At 40.8% G+C, this 21,495-nt stretch overlaps 1 protein-coding gene across 1 annotated transcript in view; it reads left to right on the top strand.

Annotated features, from left to right (window-relative positions):
* The window catches only part of LOC136876547 (phosrestin-2), a 230,598-nt gene that overhangs the window by 180,075 nt on the left and 29,028 nt on the right, over nucleotides 1–21,495 (top strand). The window contains exons 3-4 of the mRNA XM_067150587.2: nucleotides 16,430–16,565; nucleotides 17,609–17,758. Coding sequence (XP_067006688.2) covers nucleotides 16,430–16,565; nucleotides 17,609–17,758 — 286 coding nt within the window. The remainder of the gene's footprint in view (nucleotides 1–16,429; nucleotides 16,566–17,608; nucleotides 17,759–21,495) is intronic.

Genomic DNA, 21,495 nt, shown 5'->3' with positions numbered 1-21,495 from the left:
TCTCATCAGAGGGAGCACATAAGTTGACAGCAGAGACATGTGACGATAAACACTGAAATTTCTTCCACTAGAAGTTTCACAGTTCGTACTACAGATGGAGTTCTAAAAGGCACTTGTTTTAAATTCACGGAGTTGGTGTACATCCGGTACAGACCTGCGCCCTTCAAGTATACGCTTGACACGGTTTTGAAATTTTGCATGTTAGAAAATTTGAATTCCAGATAACAAAGTCAGAAAAAATTCTTGATGGGGTAGCCATGGTGATGATCGCCATGCATAAAATATCGATGTTCTGCCCAGTGATGGAGTAGGCGGTTGCGGCACCGCATCTCAGTCCTTGCCACTAGGGATGGTGTTCACGTTTGCCGTATAGATAGAGACTGGACCAGAGTGAGGGTACCCCTCTCGCCAGTTGTTGTGACACGGACTCGGATGACATTAGGGCACTGTCTGTCTGTCTGTCTGTTACGTCATCAGCCTAGAGGCTGGTTAGATCCTCAAATAGCACCACCAAAGTTTATGCGGTTATAAGGAAACCACAAAAACCAATGCCAGCACCAAAATGAGGCGTACTAGGCAAGATGAGGAGTGAGGTAGTTTGCCATTGCTTTCCTCAGTGGGTCAGAAAGTACTATTGCAGCATGATTGACCATATGAGCAGCACCTTTCATTACACTCAGATGCACTACTCATGCTCTGAATGTCATTACTCAGCACCACCCATACCCCAGCAACTTCCATATTGTCACAGCCATGGATGTTGACTGGGACTTCGGTGGAAGTTACACTATACTCTGGCCTGCGCCAAGAGATGGATGCAAAACTACTGTATCCATCAAGAAATGACAGCAGGCAGATTAGGGCACTGAAACAATAATTTCCTGGGCTAAAGTGACCATTTTTACGGAGAGAGTTTGTTTTATTGTTTTGGTTGGTGGTGCAGTTAAGGCGGGCGGCATCGGGGATGAATGTGTGGAATCCGGGAGCAGGTTTGGAGGCAGGGGCAAGGTAATGGCAGACGGGAAGAGAAAATAAAAAACAAATTTTACTGAAGAGAAGGTTTTTACAAAAGGTAGCATTTTTTTTTTTCATTTAGAACTTTACATTAACAGAAGCACAAATCCTCCTCTTTCGAAACTACATACGAAAACATAAGATTTAGAGATACAGAGGGGAGAAATAAAATAAAATTACCAACACCATCGCTTGATACCTTATACTGAGAAACAGAGATATAATACGGATTTTACTTGGGAGAGATGAACCCTAAAAATCTTATCTGTGTTTGGATTGCTCACCAAGAGGGTGACCGGCGTAAAAAAATCCACAATAATGTAAGGCCCATGAAATCTGGGGGCAAGCTTAGCTGGAGGAACAACATTTTTCATCATGACTTGATCCCCAACCTTTAAATTGGTGGGTGTCCGTCCACGATCATGTCTTTCTTTTACTTGCTCATTAGAAGTTTTCAAGTTACTTTAGGCCTTGTTCCACAAGTCCCTGATATTATCGGGATCTATTATCTCGGGCAGAATCTCATTGATTGACCATAGGTTAGACAACGGCGTGTTAGGAACGAACATGAGAAAATCAGGAGTAAACTTGTGTGACTCGTGAACAGCCGAATTGAAAGTGAAAGATAACCAGTACAGTGAAGTATCCCACCCAGAATGGTCTTCATGATGAAAAGCGGTCAGTGCCGATCAATGATTACAGTTAACACGCTCGGCAAGAGGCGGCAAGAGGAGATGAATGTTACATAATGCTCTGGGCCGAAGACCTGAACACATCCACAACTTTGATTGGTTGATTAAATGAATTTTAAAAATCTCTTACTGGTTAATTTTCAGGGCCGGCGGGAATAGATAGAAGTGCTGATACCCTTAGAACCCTAAAACAGTCTACAAGCAGTTCAATTTTACCAACGACAACAGAATTCCTCTTGAAAACTAATTGTCATCCTCTCACCAGAGGGAGCACATAAGTTGACAGGAGAGACATCTGAAAAAAAAAATCAAATTTCTTCCACTAGAAGTTTCACAGTTCGTATAGAGATGGCCTTATAAAAGGCGCTCGTTTTATATGTAAGTAGAGAGTGAACCTCCGGTACAATTATTATTATTATTGTTATTATTATTGTTATTATTATTAATTTTATTTTTATTATTACTGTACCGGGCGGTACACCTCCACGTCGCTAATTCAAACTTTGCGTCAGTTGAAACTCCCCTACTGGAGGAAGTCTGAACTTTATCTAAGGTGTTAATTTTCAAGTTTCTCAGAAGATGTCACTACTTGGAAATTTTGAAGTTTCTGAACTGGGTCGTTTTCGATGTATTTTTGTTTTGCCTGTAGTAAGAAGTGTGAACTTTCTCTTCTAGAGGACACTACTGAAGAACTGCAATGGTGCACCCTAGTGCGAAGTGAAAGAACTGTTTTTTGGAGAAAATTTGAATTCATAAGTTTGTTCTTTGTTAAATTTCTTTCATTCATGGTTTAAGTTGGCAATATTAACCCTTTCTTTCCCCTTGTTTGAATTTAGCCAATCCCGAATTTCTTTAGTTAATTTATGACCAATCAGGTGTATCTTCCACAAAGGGGATATGTTGCTTAACCCTAGCCAATAAAATGATTGTGGGCGGGTGTACTCATTCCTGAAACGCCTCGAACTTTCCGCGAGAGTATATAAACTGCTGATTTTCGGGTCTCCGCGCCACTCCAGTAACATCTTTTGGTGTGTAAAGTACATAGCAGGGGGCGGAAAGCGCCTCTTTCTTCGGGCAGCAGTTCAACAACAAGGTAATGGCCGTTTAATAACTTCTTTTCTTGCTAGCTCAGCAGTTTAACTCTCGGGGCAGGTCCGATGCTTTTCCACCATGTAACCTTTCCCTAAAATGTAAAGACTCTTAGTGTCTATTCTCTCTTAAGCTGCATATTGGGATAGAGAGTGCTTAACCCTCTCGAGCTCCCACTCATATTGCTTTGAGGTGAACTTATTTTTCACAACCGTTTCTTCCTTAACGTAATGTAAATTGTTTCTTTCTAAAGTCACCTCTTTAGTATGGGATTAGCCCTTGCATTGACGGCCTAGTGCCAAATAGGTTTTAAACAAATGTATTAGGAGTGCAGATCGCCTCCTCTCAAATTGGTGTTTTAGAGGCCATGTAATTAACCTTTTCTCACTTAATAGGCCTCAGTAGGTTGGGTATTTTACCGCTGTGTTTATGTCCTTAGAGGACAGCTTGAAGGTGGAATTTGGTGTGGCCTTTAACAGGCTTAAATTTTGAGAGCGAGTTGCTCTTTCTTGAACATTTTGTTTTCTGCGCGCCTCAAGGAGGCTTTACTGTGTAATTTGGAGCAAGTGCTCCTGGGCATGAATGGGGTTTTCTGCCCCTCTGTTGAAACTTGTTTTGGGGTAAAACTGGGCTAATTGCTCAAGAATTGTGAGTTCGGGGCTCGAAGCCCAAATCCTGTAAATACTGTAATCGTACTTTGTTGCCTTGCTACTCTGTACCTGCCATGCTTGTTATTTCTTGATTTTGAAAAGAAAATATAACCTTGTTAAATTTTATCTTAACTTTAATTTCGTATTTTGAGGCCCGTTCACCCCCGCACCTTCTTTCACTTCTGCTGTTCCACAGATACCTCGGAACAAGTGGTAGCAGAGCGTGGTTGAATGGGTCTCAATTTAGCCCCTTTTGATGGCTAAACATTGCTCTGGTCCGAACTCTAACAATTTTCTCAGTTGCTGGAATTTTTTGATTTTTCCTTTTTCAAAATTGTTCTGTCATCAGGCCCGGCCCTCGCGATGTTCTCCATCTTAACTATTTGCGCAAGGAGGAGTTGATCTATGAGTTAACTATTAGAAATGTGCAATCTGGAGGCACGGTTGCGGTAGACACAAATAAGCTTAGAGAGTCCCTTGATTTGCCCATTTCCATCCCCATTTGGGAGAGAAAGAAATTGACGACTCTCTTTCCACGATCACTGACAATACTACTGAGCTAGCATCTGAAGTTAGTTTTTTTTTGAAGAAAATGATCCTTCTCCTAATCAAATTAAGCGTGTGCAAGCCAGGCTATTTCATTTTTCAAATAGAGTTAACGATCTGTTGTCTCTGAAGTTGAATGACGTTCAGAGGAAGGAAGCTAGTATGGTTCTTGAAAAACTCTCTGAATTGTCTGGTAAGGTTACCCAATTGTTAACTGGGGAAGTTCCTCCCAAAACTGATCAACCCGTCACGGTGAATGTAGGTAGCGAGGAAGAGTCTCCTAAGGGAGACGTCAATAGGAAAACCGTTGCAGCTCAAACAACCTCTGCCCCATTGGACAACGAGTCTGAACGCCGAATCTCGTTGAATAATGTACGTTCTGAATTGACATCTTTGCCACTTAAACCTTTACCTACTATGTCACCTGGGTTCAGCAGCTTGCCTCATCCGTTAGCAATGTTGCTCAGAGGTATCTCTAAATTTTCTGTTAACACTACCAGTGAAGTTATTTCATTCTTAAGGTTTTTAGTTGAGTTCCAGGATCATGCCCTTGTTCTTTCTCTTTCTCCATGTCAGATTTTGCAAATCATCTATCCCTATGCAATTGGTATTCTCTCAGACAAAATAGTAAGAGCCATTGCCGAGCAATGAGGACTTCCACGCCCCCTTGCTAGCTAACTTCATCCCGGCTAGGGCAAGGTCCTCCCTTATTCAGAAGTACTATTATCGTGTACAGCGGTTGGATGAAAACTTGGCAGATTTCATCCAAGATATTAAGTTCTATACTAGGGTGTTTGCTCTTCACTTCCCTGAGGATCAGATTGTACAAGCTATTGTGGAAGGTATCTCACCATCCTATAGGTCATATTTGTGTTTCGCGGCGTGCCCGCAAACTTTCTCTGAACTTAAAGCGTCGGCTGTCTCAGCGGAAGGAGTTAGATACGCCGATTCCTTGCGTGTCGCGAAAGAACCTCCTCCTTCTTTTGGTAATCCTCGGTCTCCACCTCGCCGACCAGTCACACCTCGTAAATGTTATGCTTGCGGGTCACCTGACCATCTTCGGAACAAGTGCCCATTGATCAAATCTAGTAGGGCAAATAATGGAGCTGGCTCATCACAAGGCTGTTTTAAATGTGGGGCTTTCTCACATATTGCTAAGAATTGCCCAAATTCGAATAGCACCCCCTCCTGCTCAACATCTGGTGCAAATTCCACCAATGCCAATAATAAAAAGTGACTAGTTGCTTCGGCTGAGTCGACTAATCCATCTTCCCGAGGCTCAGCCCCTGGTAAACAGGTCGAAAATTCAGGGAAAGTTCAGTCTTCAAATTCATCTTTTGAATGCCCCAAAGAATGTCTTCGGATTGCGGCGGATACCCCCGCACCGGTGCTTTTTCTCAGAATTGAGTTAAATAATGAGCCTATAACAGCTCTATTAGATTCAGGCAGTGTTTGTTCTATTATTTCGGCTGAATGGTATTCAAAATTGAAATCTGTTTGTAAGCTTCCTGACTATTGTTTGTCTGCGATCCAATATGTTTCAGCTAATTCATCTCCATTAGAAATTCTAGGTTCTTTACAGGTCAAAATTCGTATTTTTAAATTTACATGGAAAATAAAATTGTTTGTGGTTAAGCACTTGTCTTGCCCCATCATATTGGGAGCTGACTTCATTTCTCACACTGGTCTTGTGCTCGATCTTCAGAGTAAGTCGTGCACATTCAAATTTGCTTCCAATTGTAAAATCCCCTTGTTATAATGTAATTCTGCATCATGTTCATCTATTTCGCTTACCCAGGATGAGATGTTGTTAGACCTTAGACATCTACCTGAGGAGCAGGCTGATAGTATTCGTAAGTTGTGTCAGTCTTTTCCAGAGGTGTTCTCTGATAATCCTGGTGTTACTGACCTTATTGAATACAAACTTGAGGTCACGGATTCGATTCCGGTCCGTTTTCCACCATATAGGCTGTCTCCACCTAAAATGAAGGCTCTGAAAGAAATTATTGATCAAATGTTGAAGGATGGTATTATTAGGCCCTCTAAGTCGGCGTATTCTTCGCCTATTTTTCTAGTCCCGAAACCCCAAGGGGGCTTCAGGCCTGTCATTGATTATAGGGCTCTCAATCGGAAGGTGGTGTTACAATCTGTACCCCTTCCCGACCTTCATTCTTGTTTTTCATGGTTCCGTAAGGCCAAGTTCTTCACCATCTTGGATTTGAATCAGGCCTACAATCAAATTCCCCTTGCCGAAGAGTCTAAACATCTTACAGCGTTCGCCACGGATTGGAATTTGTATGAATACAACCGCGTGCCTTTCGTGCTCCCCACGGGAGCAGCTGTACTCACTAGACTGCTAGATAGGGTCTTCTCCGACATCAAATTTGAGTACTTGTATCACTACCTGGATGATGTCGTATTTTCGGAGACCTTTGAAGAACATCTAGATCATCTGCGAGAAGTTCTCAATCGCCTTCGTAAGGCTGGGTTAACTGTGAAGTTGTCCAAGGTTGCCTTTGCTAAGCCCTCCATGTCATTCCTAAGGCATATTGTGTCACCTGATGGTGTGGCAGTCGATCATTCTAGAACACAGGCCATCCGTGATTTTAAACCTCCCAAGAACATCAAAGGTATCGCCAGGTTCATTGGTATGGTGAATTTCTTCAGGAAGTTTATTCCTAACTTCGCTAGTAGAGCGGCGCCCTTGAACCTTCTTCGTAGGAAAGGCATCAAATTTGAGTGGGGACCTTCTCAACAAGCCGCTTTTGAAGATCTTAAATTAGCTCTCTGTAATGCCCCTGTCCTTGCTATGCCCGATTTCTCGAAGAAATTCATCGTCCAAACTACTGACGCGTCGTCGTCGGCGGTAGCTGCAGTCCTTCTTCAAGAGACTGAACTAGGGAGGCGACCCATCGCCTATGCATCTAGGACTTTGTCGGCTCAAGAAGCCAAGTATTCCATCTATGAGCTCGAAGGTTTGGCAGTCTTATTTGCCTTAGAAAAGTTCCGTCTCTATCTGGAACATATCAAATTCGACCTGGAGACAGATAATCAAGCCTTTAGCTGGGTCTTAGGTAGGCCGCGTCGTACTGGTCGTATAGCCCGTTGGGCCATCCGAATTTCTGCCTTCCAATTCGATGTCAGGCATATCAGAGGTACCGAAAATGTCGTTGCAGACGGACTTAGCCGTATGTTTTCCAGCGACGTCGACACCCATGAACCGGTTGATAGTTCATCTCCTCCCGAGTCCGTGCTATCTGATGTTAATGCCATCTTAATAGATGCTCCCATGCTCTTTAGGGATATCGAGAAATACCAACGGGAAGATCCGACGCTGGCTCCGATAATGGAAACCCTTTCTTCTGGGGAACATGTCGTCCCTTATCTACTGAGGAATGGTGTTCTATGTTGCCCTTCGAGGCATGATAAGACGATGAAAGTTGTCGTTCCAGCTGTTCTTGTACCTATGATCTTTAAGTACTATCATGAGACCCCATTAGGGGGGCATCTAGGCATCTTTAAAACTTGTGCGAAGATTCGTGAAATGTTCATCTGGAAGGGTATCGACGGTGAAATACGTGAACTAGTAAAGGCTTGTAAACCCTGCTTGCTTAGTAAACCCACCATGTCCACCAAGGTAGGCCTGTTGTCTTCTCACCAAGCGTCGCGCCCTATGGAACGCTTGTATATTGATTATGTAGGACCCTTCCCCCAGTCAAAGGGAAATGCCAACAAGTTCATCTTTGTATGTGTAGATGGTTTTACAAGATTTTCCTGGTTATTTCCGACTAAGCTGGCTACCGCTCAGTCCACCATTACCTGTCTAAATTCTATCTTTGCTTCTTTTGGTCCGTGTCAATATATTGTGTCTGATAATTCTAAGGCTTTCACATCTAATTTATTTCGTAAATTCTGCTTCGACCCGTCCATCTCTCATGTGACAACTTCTGCTTATTACCCTCAACCTTCTCTGGCTGAACGGGTTAATCGTAATCTCAGGTCCGCGCTTATTGCCTATCATCATGAAGATCATTCTAAGTGGGACATGTCCCTGCATTGGTTAGATTTTGCTTTGAATTCGGCGGTTCATGAATCTCGTAAGTTTACTCCAGCTTCTTTGATGTTCAAGTTTTTTCCCAACACGCCGCTCTCTAACCTCTGGTCTCTGAGTGACATTCTACCTGAGACAATAGACCCAGATACCATTAAAGATCTTTGGAAGAAGGCTAAAGCCAATCTTAAAGTGTCTCATGAAAAGGTTAGGGAAAGATACGATCGTGGACGGAGACCCACCAATTTGAAGGTAGGTGACCAGGTGATGGTCAAGAATTTTGTTCCCGCGGGCAAGCTTGCCCCCAGATTTCATGGGCCGTGTACTATTCTAGATTTCCTTACGCCGGTTACGTTGTTATTAAGTAATCCAGCCACCGAGAGGATATTTAGGGTTCACCTGTCACAGGTGAAACCGGTGTAATTTCTGTGTTAACTTGCTTCATAGAATTTTGAAAGAAATATGAAGGTTATATTTTGTTTGAGGGGTTTCACTCGTAAGGCCTTCTGCCCTTGGAATCTGTTTCCTTTGTGTGTAATTATTTTTTGTAAACCTCTCTCGATCAGTTGAACTGCCATCCTGTCCTTACCACGGCCATTACCACGCTCCCGTCTCCTGCTAACATAACACCCAGTGGCTTATACATGACATGAATATCTTCATGCCGCTGGCCCCTCAACCTCTCCACAAAGCCTGTGCCCTCAAAACAAAATGATGATGGTCCAACAAAATTCTTCCGCCGAGCTTTAATATTTCAGTGACCCCGCAGCAGCGCGGCGCCGTACCGCTCCTGAGGCAGGGTACGGGCCCGCCCTTCCCCAGTGAGGCCAAACTGTGTACGGGAGCCGGAGTCCTCCTCCCGGCCAAGGCTGATGTGCGGCGCACAACCTGTAACTGGCCCGCGACCTGCATGTTCGCCGCTGCGCGGCGTGCTTCAACTCCACTACTCCTCTCATAGTGCGGGCGAGCGGTATCTCAGGGTACTTGAGGGGTCCGGGCGGCCTCCTCTGAACTCAAGCAGCGGCGGCTGGTCTGGCCGTCAAACTTATCAACGTTAAAAGTACATATCCAGCTATATGGACATTCCAGTTCAACATTACTACCTTTTTTTTGGATTTTACTGCAATATCTGAGTGGACTTAGAAACTTTTTCCTCAACTTTAAAAACTAAAAGTTTCCTTCTGAATTCAACTTCTGCAAACATAAAGACATTACTTCAAAAGTTACTACAAGAATTTTGAAACTGGATCCAATCATTTTAAGAAAATTTGTTAATAAATACTTGTGCAATTAACTTCCATATCAACATCATAGCTTGGACCTTATGTTGAAATAAAAGTTTATGTTCTTCTGTGTTACCCCTTGGAGGGACTTTTGGGGGGGGGGGGGGAGGTCTGTACCGGGCGGTACACCTCCGCGTCGCTAATTCAAACTTTGCGTCAGTTGAAACTCCCCTACTGGAGGAAGTCTGAACTTTATCTAAGGTGTTAATTTTCAAGTTTCTCAGAAGATGTCACTACTTGGAAATTTTGAAGTTTCTGAACTGGGTCGTTTTCGATGTATTTTTGTTTTGCCTGTAGTAAGAAGTGTGAACTTTCTCTTCTAGAGGACACTACTGAAGAACTACAATGGTGCACCCTAGTGCGAAGTGAAAGAACTGTTTTTTGGAGAAAATGTTAATTCATAAGTTTGTTCTTTGTTAAATTTCTTGCAGTCATGGTTTAAGTTGGCAATATTAACCCTTTCTTTCCCTTGTTTTGAATTTAGCCAATCCCGAATTTCTATAGTTAATTTATGACCAATCAGGTGTATCTTCCCCAAAGGGGATATGTTGCTTAACCCTAGCCAATAAAATGATTGTGGGCGGGTGTACTCATTCCTGAAACGCCCCGAACTTTCCGCGAGAGTATATAAACTGCTGATTTTCGGGTCTCCGCGCCACTCCAGTAACATCTTTTGGTATGTAAAGTACATAGCAGGGGGCGGGAAGCGCCTCTTTCTTCGGGCAGCAGTTCAACAACAAGGTAATGGCCGTTTAATAACTTCTTTTCTTGCTAGCTCAGCAGTTTAACTCTCGGGGCAGGTCCGATGCTTTTCCACCATGTAACCTTTCCCTAAAATGTAAAGACTCTTAGTGTCTATTCTCTCTTAAGCTGCATATTGGGATAGAGAGTGCGTAACCCTCTCGAGCTCCCACTCATATTGCTTTGAGGTGAACTAATTTTTCACAACCGTTTCTTCCTTAACGTAATGTAAATTGTTTCTTTCTAAAGTCACCTCTTTAGTATGGGATTAGCCCTTGCATTGACGGCCTAGTGCCAAATAGGTTTTAAACAAATGTATTAGGAGTGCAGATCGCCTCCTCTCAAATTGGTATTTTAGAGGCCATGTAATTAACCTTTTCTCACTTAATAGGCCTCAGTAGGTTGGGTATTTTACCGCTGTGTTTATGTCCTTAGAGGACAGCTTGAAGGTGGAATTTGGTGTGGCCTTTGACAGGCTTAAATTTTGAGAGCGAGTTGCTCTTTCTTGAAAATTTTGTTTTCTGCGCGCCTCAAGGAGGCTTTACAGTGTAATTTGGAGCAAGTGCTCCTGGGCATGAATGGGGTTTTCTGCCCGTCTGTTGAAACTTGTTTTGGGGTAAAACTGGGCTAATTGCTCAAGAATTGTGAGTTCGGGGCTCGAAGCACAAATCCTGTAAATACTGTAATCGTACTTTGTTGCCTTGCTACTCTGTACCTGCCATGCTTGTTATTTCTTGATTTTGAAAAGAAAATATAACCTTGTTAAATTTTATCTTAACTTTAATTTCGTATTTTGAGGCCCGTTCACCCCCGCACCTTCTTTCACCTCTGCTGTTCCACAGATACCTCGGAACAATTACAGAAACAGGCTGTCAGAAACTGATTTTCAATATGTCTCAGGTAACTAAGAAATGCTGTGAGAAGAATAAAGTGTTATATTTATATTTCTTAGATCGTGAGAAAACATATGGTGGAGTTTATAGGGAATATACACCAACCATATTAGGGGATTATGGAATAAGAGGTAACTTATTACGGGCACTCAAAGGGATTTACGCTGACAACCGGTCTGCTGTGAGAATCGTTCGTATAGTTCTTGGTTCAATGTAGTTGCAGGGTTAATGCAAGGTAGTAGTAATGTTTCACTTCTTTTGTTTATGTTATACTTGGACTATTTATTAAAAGGTATCATAAAATGGTTGGGATACATACGGTTGGCATAGAAATGCAGTACTCTATATTATGTACCATGCGAAGACTTGATCTTATTGGCAAACTGCAGCTAAATGGCTTGAAAATTCGTATTTACAAGACCAGAATGATCTCGTTCGACGGCCGTACACTCAGAAATAGTCGTTCGATTACACACGGTGCTCTTCCACAGTGTCACGACGATTACAGGCAGCAGACAGAGACTGAACTCAAGACGGTGCCAAACACAACTCCCCAGCAGTACACACATGTATTCGGTACTCCACAGCAGTACACACACATATCATCCGGTATGCCTTAACTATTGGGGCCTAGCTTCTCCAGATACTTCCGGAAAGAGGAAGTCTCCAGAATTCTCTGGAGGGCGAATGCTCTGAGCTAGTAGTCTAGGGTATACTAGTGCCATTAGAGAGAGACCAATACACCCTAACCCCTTTATAAGGCCACATTCCTGCTGTGAACGTGCGACGGCGGGCCAGTAACCCGGCTGTGACGTTGACTGCTCGCGAACGGAGCCATTCTCGTTCGCTACTCCAGCCTTGAAATGAGCAATTTGGCCAACCTGTCTGCAGTTCTCCGTGAATGAACTAAATGCCTCAAACAGCATCTGTTTACAACTATCTTTAGTTATATAGTATTATAATTAATCGAAGACTGATTCTAAGCCTTTATGCCTTGATATACTTCCTTTACCTTAAATGGAAGAATGCATTGTATTCCTAGATAATCTATCCTCCTCCATTCGCCTCACATGACCCCACCACCAAAGCTGGTTTATATGCTCAACACCATCCATATAGAAATTCTCAGCTTTTATTTCGTCATTTCGTTTAACTTTCTGTCATTGCACCCATCTGTTTGTACCAGCATTATTCTCGCGACTTTCACAACTATTACTTGTAACTTATGAATATGATGTTTTGAATGTACCGAGCTTTTACGGTCATACAGCAAATTTGATGAGAAAATAGACTGGTGTAAAGATACTTTCGTCCGAGTACTCACTTCTTTCTTACATTGTACAGTTGATAGCGCACAGCATTAGATTTGCTACTCCTTCACTCAATTTCACTGAACATGCTACCGTCCTGGGAGATTATATATCCTAAGTACGTGAAGTGATCCACATGCTCCAGTCTCGTATTCTTTTCCCCGCATTCAGTCCTTCCTAGGTCCGGCTCAATGGCTAAGTGGTTAGCGAGCTGGCATTTTGGGCACAGGGCTCTCGGGTAGATTCCCGGCAGGGTCGGGAATTTTAACCTTAATTGGTTAATTTCGCTGGCACGGGGGCTGGGTGTATATGTCGTCTTAACCATTATTTCATCCTCATCACGACGTGCAGGTCGCCTACGGGTGTCAAATCGAAAGACCTGCATCTGGCGAGCCGAACTTGTCCTCGGACACTCCCGGCACTAAAAGCCTTACGCCATTTCAGCCACCTAGGTTTCTTTCAAAGGTACTTCGCGTCTGACTTGTACCCAGTGGCACATACGTAACGTCTGGTCACCGGAGGTGTGGCAGTAAACATGCTCCAGGAACTAACAGTCCCTGATTCTACGCAAATATCGAAAGCTGGAAGTTTGATTACAAGCAGTCATAACTCGTATATGTAAAGACAATATAACCCCAGGTGGACGATCCACCCTCGGTAAAGTGGAAACTAGGCATTGGGATTTTTTTGTTTTGCTATGGGCTTTACGTCGCACCGACACAGATAGGTCTTATGGCGACGATGGGATAGGAAAGGCCTAGGAGTTGGAAGGAAGCGTCCGTGGCCTTAATTAAGGTACAGCCCCAGCATTTTCCTGGTGTGAAAATGGGAAACCACGGAAAACCATTTTCAGGGCTGCCGACAGTGGGATTCGAACCTACTATCTCCCGGTTGCAAGCTCACAGCCGCGTGCCTCTACGCGCACGGCCAACTTGCCCGGTGGCATTCGGATTGTGGGGAGCTTGGATTTCTACGAGAGAGCAAGTCGGGGTGCTCTGGTAAAATTCCACTGAATTCATACACTTACATTGGCACTTTCAAAAATCAGAAACTGATTCAAATAGGAACACTATACAATCTCACAACAGAACTCACGAAGCAGAAAATCTAAATTCTGGCCCTGCAAGAAACACCTTTCACAGACTCAGAAACGATAGACTACAATAATTACACAATCTTCAAAGGTGGAACAAACAAGAAAATTTGCAAAAGGCCTTCATTGTAGATAGAAAAAAATAGAATCAGTAAAAGAGGTGAATCCCATGAACAATAGACCAACAACAAAAGCTACACCTTTATTAGTGACCATGCACAAACAAAAGACGACAATAGAGAAGAGCCAGGAAAAACGGAAATATTCTGGGAAGAACTTGAAACAGAGATGGCCAAAATCCCAAAAGATGATGTGAAAATTCCACTCGGTGATTTCAATGCACAAATCGACAGGGAACGCAAATACAAGAAAGAGATATCTTTAGACACAAAGTAAGCAATTGGGAAGTTACATCTGAGCAACCACTACCGAAACAGTACAGACCAAAGTGGTCGGCAGAACGTTAACAAGCCTTCTCAGAAAGTACGAAGTACTATTCGAACTACAACAAAAACCCATAGGAGAACTGATTGACTTATTTGCTTCACGTCTTCCAATACTGGGAGGATTCGCTACTACTACTACTACTACTACTAATAATAATAATAATAATAATAATAATATGATGCCGTTATTGGTCTCTGGAGGCACATAGTGCTTATAGTGAAGTATGCATTTTAGCATGGGTCACAGTAAGTTTGTTACGTTCATTCATCCCTCTCAAGCTGATTTCATGTTTTGACAATATGAAAGTGATTGGGTGTGTGCATGTGGTTGAGATTCTAATTGGGGTATAATGTGAGTAGGTGGTCTACCTCACTGCTTAAATCTGGTATTATTGTCGGTAGTAAAATACTTGAAATATCATAAGTAAACAAACTCATTGATTATATAATCAGTGGATTTAACGTTTACCTATTAGTCTATGGGACACAATACAAATACAAGGATACACCAGAAGAAGCAATAGATATTAATGGTACCGGCAACAATAGCCTTTAAATGAAAAGAAAAGCTATTAAGTTTAAACATAAGAATTTTCATACGTCAGATCATGTACTTAGATGTAGATATTTACTACATGTTCAGCACAAGATGGTAGATCGTTGTTGCTTCGTTAAGGTACGTAAAATATTGCAGTCAATAATTCCACGTATTTTCATTGCGTGAGAGACTATAATAACTGGTGCTGAATGTTATTGTTTGTGTACCTATAAACCAAACAGAAAATATAGAAATAAGCCACCTAACTATATTATATTTGTACCTGCATGCGGTTTCAAACGAGAAAGCTTCAAACACCACTGCACCAGTAGCCTATGAAGCGACTTAACGTATTGAATAGGTTGAACTACGTTATTTGTTATTTCAATTTAATTGTGATACATTTCAATACAGAACATCATGAAATTTTTTCTGTAAATTGGAGAATGCCATCTAAAATTTTAAACTTGCAACAACTAGCACAAGAAGTTTGAAAATTTCTCAACAGATGTCACTACTATAAACTTATGTTATGCCCCCTGGTGTGAAGATGAACTATTTAAATTGTAGAGTAAGTTTGTATGTTAAGGTTTTCTAAACTACATGTTAAAGTTTACAACACTTCTGTCTCTTCCTGCCAACTTAAGATGTTGGCCAATTGGAAATTTTGTATATTTATTTTTCATCCAATCAATTTTCTGGTATTTATTTGTTTATCCAATAAGAATTGGGGGTGTGTCGGGCCTTAGCCCAGAGTTTTCTGGAACTTTCCCCTGGTGTATAAAAGCTGGCATATTTTTGGACCAGGTTATCTTTGTGATCGCTCCAGTCTACAGAGTGTGTGTTAGTAAAGGAGGTGGAGGCGCCTCGTCCATCTTCGAGAGGTCCACCAGCTCAAGGTAATGGCAGATACTGATTAAAATCTTAGTCTTTCAAAACTACCTCGAGGGGAAGGTTTCAGATCCGCCACTATCTCTACACTGTGTCGTAAAATATTTAGGTTGTGGCCAGTGTTAATATTATTTAATGGTAATGAGATTTTGAGAACAGTTCATGTATGTACGTATAACATTGATACATAAAAGCGAATCACTGCATTTCAAATTTTATTTTGAATTATTCATTTAAATTATTTTCAAATTTTATTTTATTTTGAAAATAATGGAATCGCTTATATATATCAACGCTATGCCGATATACATTAACTAATATGAAAATCGGAAATAATCCTAAGGAAAGCAGCACGATTTGTTCTGAGTGATTTCCGACAAAACAGTAGTGTTACAAAAATATTGTGAACTTCGGGCTGGGAAGACTTGGAAGTAAGCTGTCGAACAGCTCGACCAAGTGGAATGTTTCAAGCAATCAGAGGAGAGAAAGCTGGAAATAATATTAGTATAATAATAAGGAGATTTTAAAAGTAGTGAAGACCGAAAAATATGGAGATAACGATGGAATTCTAGAGGACAAAATGCGGTATAAGCTTATTTATAGCAAGAGGAATTAGGGATTGGAATAATTAATCCATGAAGATGTTCAAAATTTCTTTGAAATTATTTGAGAAGCTAGGTAAACAACTGGCAGGAAATCTCCCACCTAAGCGACAGCCCTAAATGCGGATCAGTGGTGACTGAATAATGTACTGTACACTGATTTTAGAAGAGTGTTTTCGGGAACTGTTCTTTCACTTATATAAGGTTTGTAAATATACAAAGAAGCTTTTTGAAATTGATATTGGACTTACAACTCTTCCCGGTGTGAGAAATGTTGTTCAGATTTTCTGACTGCAACGTCTTTGTTTCCTTCTCGATATTTCGTTATGTGGTGGATATTACGTCTTATAATAATTTTAATAGTTTTACCTTCCAGTCCAGTTAAGGTTTTTACGGATGAAATGCCACGTGGTGGATTGCAGTTTATGAACTGTGTCTGACTACCTAAATTAGACAGCGAGCATGACAAAGTATTTTCTGTTTTAAGGCTTATCTTAAAAATCTATGGCAAATGAAAATTAAAAGCTTTGATTCACTTTTTACATAAAGAAGGAAGTGTTGTAATCCATAATTGTTTCTTATTATTTCAGAGTTTTCAAGAAATCAGCTCCTAACAATAAATTGACTCTCTACCTGAGCAGTAGAGATCTAGTCATCTCCGCAAATAAAATCGACAAGGTACAAGGAGTTGTTCTGGTGGATCCTGAGTATCTACAAGACCGTAAGGTAAGAATGTTGAGCAATTAATGCCAAAAAAATATGTAATATCAATTGAAATCTTAGATTCAGCAGCATTATTGGACATGAAGTTGAATAATGAAGCCGAAACAACTTAATACCTTCTTTCATAATTTATTTAATCAATACATGCATACGATATGACATACCGAGTGAGAATTATGCATACGTGGCAAAAATAACGAGAATTAATACGGGAAAATTTTGGTACAAACATGTACTATGGAAAATCCTTTTGTAACACAAGTTAATTATCTTTCAATGTTAGAATGTTTTGTGTCTCAGGAAAAGGTATGTTTTGGACGTACTATTCAGATCCTGTACAGTAAAGCTATTCTCCTTTCTGAGTCTTTTCCTTTTTAATAATATGTAGCTGATCATTTAATACGATTATTTTCGCATCAAATATCGGTGACCGTCCGTTATAGCAGTCAAGTCAGTTCAGCATTGGTCTAGAAGTTTGAGGAATCTTACCGTGGACTCATGCCAGAGCAGTGGCTATCATGAGAGATATCCTCTTTACGAATTTTTCGTACACTGTACAAAAGAATGCTGGGATAAAACCTTATTTTAAGGTCACTGGAAGAATGTCAAACATTTAAGAACGAAGTAATTCAATATAAATTTGGCTGATCGGAGAGTTTCTTGACATACAGATACATAGGGTTCTTCCCTGGAAGTGAAAATGGGAAACCACCGAAGAACATTCTCAGGACAGCCAACATTGGGGTTCGAACCCACTTGTCTCCCGAGTGGAAAGTTTGGCTGTATGGCCGGAGCCACTCGGTACGTTAAAATCACTATGAGAAGTGTTCTTTCATCTTAAGGTACTTGCTTCATAAACTGTCAAAACAACAAGTCGATCAATATATTTGAGTTCAAATCTTGTTTTACCCACCACTAGTAACTGGGATGAAAGTGCTATTTAATCTTTTTAGTTAATTTTCCTGTTTTTTTCCCTATTACGATGTAGCTACTTGCCATATGTATTGCATTTCAATGAAGTCACTCATGGTTACGTTTCTCTTCAGGTTTTTGGTCAGGTGACTCTGACATTCCGCTACGGTCGTGAAGATGAAGAGGTGATGGGTCTCAAGTTCTGTAACGAGGCTATTATGTGTCTAGCTCAACTTTGCCCAATACATGAGAGGGCGAATCCTGAACCCACAACGCCTCTTCAGGTAAGTCTTGAGTCTCTGTTAGTTGTACCGAAAATCACATCACACATTCCTGTAGAATATAGTAATTCAGTATGATTATGTTTATGGACACTCTTTTGAGTGCTTCCATTTTCGGTGGCATTACGTTATTTCCTGGGAAAGGTCCGGCTCCTTCATGAATATTCATCGTACTGGCCTTGGTTCACATTGCCCTGGGATTCAATTCCAGGATGGATCTGGGTCTTAACTTGAATAACAAATTCCTCTGGCTTGGGGAAACACACAATTGCGAATGCATTCAAGATTGAGGCCAGGAAGGATCCAAAATCACTTCGCTTGGCAACTCAATAAATTGGGAAAAGGGCGAGGAAAGACACGAACAAAAATAAGAAATCTGTTCAAAGTGACTTTTATTAAACTGTTTAACACAGTGAATATGATAGCCAGAACCAAATAGCATAAATCTACAGATGGTTTTAATATTTCATTATGAGGATAATATACAGCAGTTAGTAGTTAATACTTAATGTAGTGTAATCATAAGTACCACAATTTAATGTAAAGCAACCGAACAATTCCGCTTGTGGTAATTTTTTCTAAATGTCTTCTTTATTGGGGACAGTATTTTATAGAAAAATGCATTTTAGAGACATTAAAGTACAAGTCAGCCTTGGTTACAGATTGCGCTTGGGTTCAATTTCGGTCTACGACTGGGGTTTGCGAATTTATTTTTCTGAAGAAGTTTATTCTACATTTTCATATTTAAGTGCCTGAGTATCTATACGTTCATTTGATTCCTGTTTGATTGGAGCAGAAAATTGGTCAGTTTAATCCATGACTCAGTGACGATACGTTTCTTAATAAGTTTAACTCAACATACATAACAGCAATGTATGTGTTTACCTCTATTAGAGTTTAAAATGAATTTTGTTCTTGTTTGGGTTATCAGTCCATACTTACTTAATGCAGCTCTACGCGCCTCGCTATCTCCCGCTAACCTTTTCTTTTCTGCGTACTACTGGATTCTACAGCTGCTCTAACCCGACATTTTTATACCTATGATACCCTGTGGTTCTTATCCACTACACATAGACTACTTCAAAAACAAAACTGAGTAACGCATCAATATTTGTGTACTGTTAACTTATCCGTTGTTTTGGTCAAATTTTTCTTTGTCCTGCCACTAGCACGATTCAGTTTATCTTAATAATGTGATCCAATGTACCATTTCACCTTCATTATATTTTCGTAACACCGTATTAAAAAAGCTTCACTCTTTCTTCTTTCGTACGAGGCGACGGGATATGCATGAAGTTTGTTCAGTCGCAGTATGGTAAGAGCTTTTGTGTTGTGCGGGTCTGAGCGTAAACAGGCTGATGGAGTACAACAGGCAAGGCGAAGCGAAGGCCCATTCCGCCCAAATCCAGTAGAATAGGATAAATGTCTATGTATCTCTCACAGACCTAATTATGAACCTTTTTACTGTTTTCACACTTCACCCTTCCGTTTATATCCATTGTTAGTGTTGTTCTAGATGACTTATTGTTTGTATGCATGCTATTTTTTAACTCCTTTGGCAAGCTTTGTCAAGAGGCAGCCTTGAATTCAAGGAAGCAATTAAAACAAAACTAATAAATATACCCTTAGGACCATGCCCTGGTCACAAAGATTACTACCTGCTGTGAAGATTACCATTACATGAGGCTCCAACAATTCTTTTATGGCAGATAGATCCAGAATCATATGGACTAATCCACTGTCGTTAAACCTTTCAAGACTTGTATTCCGATTGTAGCTGAGAGAGGGTGAACAATATTCTGGTTGAAGATTTAATTCGGTTCATGAACCTGAAGGGTGACAGCAATGCTTACCTATCTTCTGCATAATGACGAGACGTTATTTTGCTTAACCAAAGCTACTTCGGCCCTACTACCCTAACTCATTGACGTCCAGATAATGGCACTTGAGTTTAGACCTATTTGGTTTTCTGAAATTACACTGAAGATGGGCTTTTTCTTCCACATACTGGCAAACAATTCAATTTTCACTTTTCCTCATTTCGTATCGATACTCATGTCTAAACATAGCAATATGGCATTATTGTGTTCAGTTGGGGATATCCGTACGTTTAGTTAGTCATTTCATCTATGAATTCGAATAAGAATATTCCGGATGGGAACCTGAGAAACCTGTGAGGTTAACTTGGATGTAACCATTTCATAGTCACTCTGGTTTCCAGTCTCCATCCACACGATTTTGCAGTCTTCATTAAGCGTTGTAGCTCCATCAGAGGATCAGTAATAAGGTGTCTACTAGAGATTAACAATATGTTGGCCAGTCAAACCCCAGGCAACTAGGCACACGCGCATGACATGTCTGAAATTTGGATGCGTAAGCCCGTTCTCATGTCAAGAACAGGAGTCCGTAGTTGTAAAGACTCCGAATAATATCATGTAAAGAATGAAATGATCCATCATTTCGAACACTCTCTTCTCCAGAAAAACTTTCTCCAGTTCGAAGGTCATACATATGTTATGAGTGCAAGTGGAAGTGGTTGCAACCGTGCTGTACCAGGAAACCAAAAACACCTAGGAAGTTGGAAATGGAAATTGTGCAACATATGGACATTACGTTTAAAAAGCCACTATGGAAGAAATTATTAATTTCCTAGATATCCAATAGTTGCATCTAAAATATCCGAAAATATTCCTAAGTTCAGCTTGTTTCTGAGCTTTCTGGATAGTAAACGTACATTACATTAAAGAGACGATTTTAGTGTATTCGTTAAATTAGTAATTATTGACATAGGTTTTCCTTCATATCTAGTGTCAAACCCCGGATTTCAAAAACACTGATCCAAACCTAGAGGAGGGTGATGAATATTTTAAGGGAAGAATGAAGTATATTAGGCAATAAATACAGTATCATACGATGTTGGATGCGATGCATTCGGTGTTTACACAATAACGTTTCTTCAAAACTCATCAGTAGGCCACTCAATGGAGTTCTAGATTCTCTATCATCTGGAGTAGTAACAAGATCCTTCGAAATTTACTCGCAGATAGCTAAAATGGTGTCAAGTTGAGGTGCTGGCGTAAGATAGTTGAGGCCATAGAGTTATTATACTAAAAATTGTCCATCTGCGTAGTACTGTGTAAGGTCTGCAAGTACACGAGTGTCCCTGGATTCAGTCTATAAACATTCTTTGTACTGACACAGCACTACCACCTGCCCATAATGAGTTATTGTTACCTGAATCCACTTTACAAAAATGCCAAGTGTTTTACCACTTTCAGTCAGATAGTTTTATGTGCAGAATTATCACTCTGGAAAGTGACATCCATTTCCACCAACTGCCTTGGAAAATAAGCGACCTGGTTAGATAATACACTCCTCAACTTGTGACTAAGCAGCAGAGAATTTTTAAATAATAAATGACTCTTTACGTACGGCATTCTTTTTCTTTTACCTGTTCTACCCACTTCGTCTGAGTGTAACATTTTCCATTTCCACTGATGAATATCCTTTTCCATAGATCCCTGTAACATTTTTTATATTGATACAACTCGACTGAAATCCCTTTGTGTCAAGTCATCAGCTCGGAAGTATCTTGGATCCTCAAATAGCACCGCAGTTATATATAGTTATAAAGAAACCACAAAAAAACGATCATGACACCATAATGAGGTAAACCAGGCAAGCCGAGAACTTAGTTTGCCTTTGCTTTCCTCACTCAGGCATAAAGTGCTGCTGAGCAC

Source organism: Anabrus simplex, chromosome 1 (genome assembly GCF_040414725.1).
Source record: "Anabrus simplex isolate iqAnaSimp1 chromosome 1, ASM4041472v1, whole genome shotgun sequence".
NCBI lineage: Eukaryota > Metazoa > Arthropoda > Insecta > Orthoptera > Tettigoniidae > Anabrus > Anabrus simplex.
Note: the sequence above shows the minus strand (reverse complement) of the source record. Positions and strands in the feature narration are given on the sequence as shown.